The 8,882-nt window shown below is 27.8% G+C and overlaps 1 protein-coding gene across 1 annotated transcript; it reads left to right on the top strand.

The window, feature by feature from the left end:
• The first annotated feature begins 7,770 nt into the window (after positions 1-7,770).
• On the top strand, positions 7,771-8,837 carry LOC124910666 (guanosine deaminase-like). The gene is made up of 4 exons (XM_047451341.1): positions 7,771-7,919; positions 8,026-8,085; positions 8,170-8,360; positions 8,427-8,837. Exons 1-4 carry the CDS (start codon positions 7,904-7,906, stop codon positions 8,718-8,720), a joined length of 561 nt encoding a protein of 186 aa, XP_047307297.1. The 5' UTR covers positions 7,771-7,903; the 3' UTR covers positions 8,721-8,837.
• Positions 8,838-8,882: the final 45 nt, after the last annotated feature.

Below are 8,882 nucleotides of genomic sequence, written 5' to 3'. Positions count from 1 at the left end.
ATAATTAATTATACTATATATACCTTCTTAGACTAATTAAGCGTGATGATTAATTAGAATGTGATAGGTTATTAACAAAATATAGTCTATTTATATATACATAATAAATTGTCTTATATATTTACCTTTTGATTATGATACTAAGTTATCAATTTTGTTTGACAGAATTTAAGTCAAAAATAAGAGAAAAATAAGTTTTTTTGAAAAGAAGACAAAAGGTCGTAAACAGTAATATAACAATGAAAGGGCGCGTTGGTGTAACGATTCAAAGTTCACACGCAAGGGTGCGAAGAGGCGAAAGGTTCCTAGTTTGAATCCCATTTTAGCCAATGATTTCTTTTTGTAGAAATCTGATATGTTATAAAATGACAGTATTCATTTATGGTGGAACCATTTTATTAGATGAATGGAGCCAATGATTTCTTTCGTAGAAATCTTATATAAAATAACACTGGTCATTTATGATGGAACCATTCAAATTTCTTGTATATAAATTATTAGATGAATGGAGCCAATGATTTCTTTCGTAGAAATCTGATGTGTTATAAAATGACACTAGTCATTTACGATAAAACCATTCAAATTTCTTGTATAAAAATTATTAGTTGAATGAAGTCAATAATTTCTTTCGTAGAAATCTGATGTGTTATAAAATGACACAAGTCATTTATGGTGGAACCATGCAAATTTCTTGTATAGAAATTATTATATGAATGGATAGTCAATGATTTCTGATAGAAACCAGACTAGATTTCTTGATAGAAATCAGACTAGTCAAAATGACTTTAGTCATTGATGTTGAAACCATTCTAATTTCTTGTGTATAAATATTATGAGATGAAGAGATAGTCAATGATTTCTTGGTAAAAATCAGACTTGTTAAATTGACTTTAGTCATTGATGTTGAAATCATTCCAATTTCTTGTGTAAAAAATTGTGAGATGAATGATGTCTGTTATACGATTTTAATCATGGATGTTGGAATCATTCTAATTTCTTGTGTATAAATTATGAAATGAATTGGCACACTTAATAGTTCCTTATATAGAAATTTAATTTGCCAAAATGATGTTGTTATTAATATTTTGAGGTATTTTAATTTCTTGAGATTAAATAAATTATTTGTGTTAGAACTTATTATAATCATGCATTTAAAGAGACACGACTATGTTAGTCGAAATTGTCTTTGCAAAAATTGTCTCGGTGAGAACAATTTGCCCAGATTTATTTTTGAACATGTATAGTCGTTTCACGTCATTATTGTTCAAAATATGGCAATGTAAGTGCTTCAATTAAGATATGAAATATATTTATAGTTATATTTTATTTTATTATGTTGCTAAATGATTATTTGTATATATATCATGCATATTAGTTAATAATATAATGATTCGTGTTCATTCATAATAAGTATGATTATCTAGCCATTTGTATATATACATATATGAATAAAGATCTATTGTAAATGCATTTTGTTTTAATAGAAAATTCTGAAAAAATTTCATAAAACTATTTGTCTTTTGGTATACAAAAACTTTTATGAAAAGTTAAATTCATATAATTAATTAAGAAACGACGAATTGATGACATGAATAATTATTTATAATAATTAGTTAATTTTGTATTTGATTAAAAATAAATTGACAATATTCTAATTAATAGTAATAATTAATAGTCTAATTAATTATAATAATTAGTTATTGATGTATTTTTTAAAAGTATTTGTTTAATTATATATGAATATATTAAATAAAGACTTACTTAATTTGATATTTTTGTAATCAAATATTTACGAGAAAAAGTTTTGTTTGATTTGAGAAATAATGTGGCAAACGTGCCGATATTATGGGATGCAGACGTGCAACTGAAAATAAATGTTTAAGCGACTTCAGTCAAAGATGCTTGAAACATTATTATTTCTTTTGTAGAAATCATGTGATATGGTGAATATTTATTTGATTAAATATCATAATTTCTTCTATAGAAATTAAGTGTTGAAATAAATATTTTAATTGATTAAATATTTTAATTTCTTATGTAGAGATTATGTAAAAAATAATTTATATGTGAATAAACATTCTAATCTTTTTTATAGAAATTATGTTTTATTTAATTAAATATTTATAATATAGTTATCTTATTCATTATATGATAAACATAACAAAAAAAAATTGTAAATGAATTATGTGACAAATTCTTAATTAGAAAATCATTGATTTAAATCATATAAATGTGTGTGATTTTAAAAAATGGTACCAACACGAATGTGGGGGCAAATATTTTATTGATAATAACACAAAAATAAATGTGTATATTATGATAAATAAAAGATAATGTATTATTAGAGAAATATGTTCTCTACAAAAGATAAAGTTGCGCAACTTTACAAACAGAAATAAAATAACAAGAAAATGTCTTGTTTGTATTTTGCTAAGTTGGTGCTCAAATTCATATTATAAATTTGAGGATTTTGAAATCAAGAAACGTGACATATTTTGACATTACTTTCATAAATATTTGAAGAACCAATGTCTTCAAAAGGATTTTATGAAATAAATGAAAAGGAAAATTTATAAAGTTTTGATAGACTTATAATAAATTTTATAATAGTGATATGAAAATTTGATCATACTTTTATTAGAAAGTGGATGTGACAATTATATATATCATGAAGATAGTGAAAATTGTTTCATTACGTGTCTTTTGTACGATATTTTATCGTTGAAAATTACGATAAAAATGATTAAATTCATTAAAGATGTGAATTGCACTACACAAAATATCATATTGATATCAAATAATATATTGATATTATTAAATAAAAGACTTTACATCTACAAGTGAATATGTTTACACTTGAAAGTACAATATACGTATAGAAATCTTCTAAGAAAATTATGATTTATAGATTAAACGTTATAATCTATAATTTTGACTTATGTCGAAAAATAAAATATTTTTATGCAAAATATATAATCGTTTACACGAAGGTAGAATAGTTCAAAGACATTTTGTCTACTAGTTAGCCAAGTAAACAATATTTTCATAAAAAAATGTTTAAATGGTAAGCATGTACGAATAAACTATGCTTCTTATTAGAAGATATTCCAAGATTATCAGAAATTTCTAATTATTGTAATAATAATTTGAAATTAGATAAGCTTAGAGTCAATGAAAAGTCTAGACAAACACGTCTTAGATATAATGTCATTAGACTACACTCTCTAATCGAGTTATCAAATTTGACTATGTAAGTTAAAGATAACATTGTGGATCCACTAATAAAATGATTGAATAGAGAATTTGTTTAAAAGTCTTTTAAAACATTAGCCTACTATAAGTTGGTATGAAGGAAAACTCAACCTATGCAGATTGGAGATCCCAAGAATTAGGTTCAATGGGACAACCTAATTGTACTAACTTGGAAAGTTATTGTTGAGGATTAATCCTATAACGAAACAATATATATTTTGATGAGGATAAGAATATCTCTTTTAATGATTCTTTGTGAGCAAATAGATCACCTATATGAGGGAGAAGTGGGGCCGCTTCGAAATAATTGCACGGCTCAATTCTAGACCCTCTCACGGAACTAGGCGCGTGTTCCATGGCCAAAAAGGACACAATCATGAGAGTTTGACATGTATCAGGGAGAATTCTATGTGAAAGTGTGTAATCGTTTACACAAATGGATGAATAGTTTAAGGACATCGAGTCTACTAATCGGCTAGTAAAGTTATATACTTTTATAAGGGAATGTTCAAAGGGTTACACCTACCTATCCTATGTAGAATTCAACTGTTGAACATTTCACCGAGTTAATCTTTCAATTTCCAATAATGTGGGAGATTATTGGAATTTTAAACTAATTTATAAATTTCATTAATGAATGGAAATTAGAATGTGGGTAATAAAATTAAATCAAATTCACATGAAATTCAAACGTGAATTAAAGGGTGAAATTTGATCCAAATGTATAAATTAATTTGAATTAATTAATTTAAAATGCCTTGATGACCAATTGATAAAATGTTGTTAATCTCTAGTGTAACGTACATGAGTTTATTTATTATTAACAATTGAAAAAACTATGTAAAGTGAGTATTGCAAAATAAATGTCTTATTATTAATTTTGATAATCAATTATTCTTCATTAAGAAGAAATGTTAAGGCAAATGAAGAGGCAACAAATGTTAGTCGTTGGATCAATTGATGATTTAATGAACAATTTATTATTTCAACAATGTAAATAGGCATTCTATCCCACACCATCTCATATCTATTTTTCACTCATTCCATAATCTCTTTAGAATTTGAAAAGTTTTTTCTTTGTTTTCTTGAGTGTTCTTCGAGTTCTTCACTCAGTCGAGTGTTCTTCGAGTTTTTGACTCGTCATATTTCCATTAAAACCCGGTGATCGATTAAGGTATTTTATCAAGTTTGTTGCATAGTGATGCAAGTGTTAAATCACCACTAGATTCGTTGTACCTTGGGAGACAGTCATCTGCGATAAGCTCCAACACAAAGGGAGACAGTGAAACTGTTTTAAGAGAAATGTGATAAGTACATGCCTCGAATCAACATTTTATCTGGTGATTTCGTTCTTTGTAATATTGTATTTATTTAATTTATTTGTAACATCATTTTATATATATTTTCTATTATTTCAAGACAATATATCTAACAATTTGTTCCTTTTTTTGGAGTAACCAATTCTTAAACTTCATCTTCAAATAATTTTGGACACATTAAAAGGCCCCATATATCTCAATATTTGAACCATTTACTCCACTCATTTTCAGCAATATTGAGGTAAAATGACATTAAGCCAATATTTATAGAAGTTATCAGTTAAGAGGCATAATGATGAAGTTATTTTTTCCAAATTTAACTGAACACCGACACACGTAGATATTATCGAGAGACGACTCTTAAAGTTAAAGTTTGTCTAAGTGTAATCAGGTTCTCTGTGACCAAATTCTACATACATGTCCTCTCTGTGCCCCCTTCACAAGGGTTGTAATGATTTTAAAAAATGACCATTTTAATCTTACTTGTAAGAGTGCATGAGCAGGATTTGGTCACTCAGAATCCTGATTGGTCTAATTGATTGTTATTATTTTCGAGACAATCTCCGAGTTGAGAATTTTGGAAATAGATGGATGACAATGTTCTTAGGCGTTACACGCGTGAATAGAGAATTCGAGGTGAGAGCATTGGTGTGTCTCAAACTATAACCATACCACCAAGTCTTTATCGCGAAAAGAATAGATATAAAACTATCGACTAAATACTATTGTTCGTTTAAAGTGCTCTAGAAAATCGGCAAGTAAAATTCATCCAATTAAATTGTATAAACTAAATCGAACCATTCTTTTATTTATTTTAGTCCGGAGACTACTAAAAAAAGGGTGAACTCCCCATCCCTAAATGGTTATAGGGACTTTGTTTGTGCATGAAAAATGTTCACTTTTTATTACTCATATTTCCCAGAAAGATGTTGAGAAAAATGTTCAGAGGTTTAAATGAAAAATTCTATCTCCACTACCTGAATTAAAATAACAAAGGAAAGAGTATACACAAATAAAATAGGTGCAATTATTATTTGAAGTTTGAATATGGATCGTTTTTATAAGGTCACTTTGAATTTTGTATAAGAGGTTTAAACTATCAATTTAATAATTTGAGGTTTTCTCTAAATTGACAAAATGTATGTCCCATATTATTTTTAAATGTAGTATTTTTTCGAGAGCTACTTAATTTAATTTTTTAAAGGTGATTTGTACTATAAAATATGTACGTATGATCTAAGTAAATATATTTTAAAAACCGAATAGAAATATATTTGATATTTATTTTTTACAGAACTTCAAAACAACATAATTTTGTATCCGGTTTATCAATTTGGATGTATTTATGTTTTAAATTGTGTATTTTTTTCGAAATATATGTGTTTCAAACTATGAATGCAGTTTGAATGTTTAAAAAAATGTATAATGCGTGAGAATAGTTGAAAAATCGAAAGAAAAAAATATAATATTTAATTATTTTTACAAATGTTGTAATTAGTTAAGAAAAAGAAAATATTACGTTAAAGTAAGAAGACGAACGATCAATCGCTAAAATTGTGATAATATGATCTCAATATGTCGCGATTCAAAATTCGAGCCCTAACAATTGAATTTCGAATTTCAAATAATAGTTATGGCCAAATAAAATAAGGTGAAACAAAGTTGGTTCATGTCTTATGAATGCTGCAATTTTTTTATTGTGTTATAACTTAGTTGTTCAGAGCATATTGAACCCTTTAACTAAAGTCACTTTCACCTTACTTTGCTTTCAATTGCATTTGATGACATTGAACTAATTGTGATGGGTCCTACAATTTATTTAAATGCAAATTAATATTGGTCTATGGCCAATAATGTTCAATAATTCTTCAGTCTGTTTGTAGCAAATGAGGAATCTTATGTATACATGTTGCAACTTGCATACCATCACCCTCACTCATGTTAACAGAAAATATAATTTTGAAATAAATAATCAAGGAATAATATATATAAATTCATGGTCTTTAAATTATGGGGTCAAAATTGAACCTCGGTTGTTTTTCTAAATAAAGGATTTTTATTTATTTTTATTTGAATTGAGACAAATTCAAAATTATTGGAATTATTAAATCCTCAATTAATAAGATCTGATCAAAAGATTTTGGTATGGTTTGTTCTATTCAAATCGGTACATATTCAAATCATTCCAAGCCTATCTCCGTTTTCGTGTCACTATCTTGTATTCTAAAAAATTATGAAAATGTATTAGAACAAGAGTGGGAATAAAGAAACAATTACTAGATTTAAAATAAACTATGCAACCGCAATAATAACACAAATTCACATCAATATATTTCTTGAACATTTCATCACTATAGTATGAATACAACAACATATAGCACATAAGCAAATAAGAATGCAATAACATAAGCTCAATGTCCATAAAAATAAGTTTTTAGCCAAGTCTACTCCTTTTTTAAGTTAACATTTGTTGATTACGTTTTTTTATCATGTATTTCTCTTTCGTCTTAAATCTTAACGAAGATATAGAAGACCAAAAATAATGTTTTAGGCCTAAAGAAGTCCTGACCTAATTCGATTTTAAGAGAATAAAATATCGAAGCTTAAAGAAGTCCTGACTAATTCATTTTTAAGAGATTAAAATAGATAAAATGTCTAAAATTAAATAAACGTCTCCGAATGAGTTGTTTTGAGTTTGGCATCTAGTTTTAATTTTTTTTATTATGAACTAAGAAAATGAAGTTTCGAGATATCTTGGCAAATAAGCCTAAAGGTCTTTGTTTTAAAGTTCTAAGTAATTGCTTGGTTAGGGTAAGGGGGTGACTTCAACTACTAAATTTGTTAACATGTGCACCTTAAGAAGATCAAAATATTGGAGATAATTGAGATTGAGGTTAGGTGACCATGTAAATCATATCTTAATAATATTAAATATTATATATAATAATAATAATAATGACAATAAGAGAACAGTTGGTAATGATATTTTAATAGGTAATTTATTTTATAAAAATGAATTCACATCACTTATATTTTGTTTGTAAAGTTAAATTCTTGATTTTAACATCATTGTCCACTAGCATTTAACTTTTGTCTGTCATTTTTGGTTTCAATGCACTATTGAAAAAAATAATAATAAATTACTACAAACAATCACAATTCTGCTTCCTTTGGCTTTCTTTCTGGATCGGACAACGAGAGGATGACATTCACAATTAAAGATTCCAACTTGTGTCTTTTTCTTTCTCTCTCTTACCGGAAACTCGTGGTGTATTTGTACTCCATCTCTTTTTCTTCTGCTCATCATCATCTCTCTTAATTCCAATCTCTCTATGGAGGAGACTAATGGTAAGAACTCTTTTTCTTCAATTTCTGAATATATGGATGGATTTGATCTAAATGAATGAATGGTAATAATGATCTTCATCTTTCTGTTGATTTACACTACTACTAGTTGTTGAAGCTAAGGATGGAACCATCTCTGTTGCTTCTGCATTTGCTGGTCATCATCAAGGTAATAAATAATCCAATAATTTATTTATCACCAATCCATGTGAAGAGAAACATTAATTATGATGTGGGTTTTCAATGAACAAAGCTATACAGGATAGAGATCATAAATTTCTAACAGTAGCAGTTGAAGAAGCATATAAAGGTGTAGAATGTGGAGATGGAGGCCCTTTTGGAGCTGTTGTTGTTCAGAACAATGAAGTTGTTGCCAGTTCTCACAACATGGTGCTACATAATACCGATCCAACTGCACACGCCGAGGTTACAGCTATTAGAGAGGTTAGCTAGTAGATTAATTCCTTATAAGAAACCAATCAAGTCAGTCCAATTGATTGTATTTTTCAGGCATGTAAGAAGCTGAATCAAATTGAGCTGTCTGACTGTGAAATATATGCGTCTTGCGAACCATGTCCAATGTGCTTTGGTGCCATACATCTTTCGAGAATCAAGAGACTGGTTTATGGAGCAGAAGCTGAGGCCGCAATTGCTATTGGGTTTGATGATTTTATTGCGGATGCATTAAGGGGTACAGGGTTTTACCAGAAGGCTCAACTCGAAATCAAAAGAGCTGATGGAAAAGGAGCTATTATTGCAGAGCAAGTTTTCCAAAAAACAAAGGAAAAGTTCACCATGTACTAATATAACATCTCATCATCAAGATTTTACCTTTTCTAATCTTCTTCATCATCATCATCATCTGTAATAATGTTCATCATGTACCTGTGAATTGCTTATTCAGAAATTTGTTATTTGATTTCATGCTGTTTGTTATCTTCCAAAGAATGAATGTAGCAAGTAAAA

This window comes from Impatiens glandulifera, chromosome 7 (genome assembly GCF_907164915.1).
Source record: "Impatiens glandulifera chromosome 7, dImpGla2.1, whole genome shotgun sequence".
Taxonomy (NCBI): domain Eukaryota; kingdom Viridiplantae; phylum Streptophyta; class Magnoliopsida; order Ericales; family Balsaminaceae; genus Impatiens; species Impatiens glandulifera.
Note: the sequence above shows the minus strand (reverse complement) of the source record. Positions and strands in the feature narration are given on the sequence as shown.

Coding starts and splice junctions, on each gene's coding strand:
- LOC124910666 (XM_047451341.1), top strand. Junction 8,086..8,169: donor ATTTGCTGGTCATCATCAAG/GTAATAAATAAT, acceptor CAATGAACAAAG/CTATACAGGATAGAGATCAT. Junction 8,361..8,426: donor AGGTTACAGCTATTAGAGAG/GTTAGCTAGTAG, acceptor TGTATTTTTCAG/GCATGTAAGAAGCTGAATCA.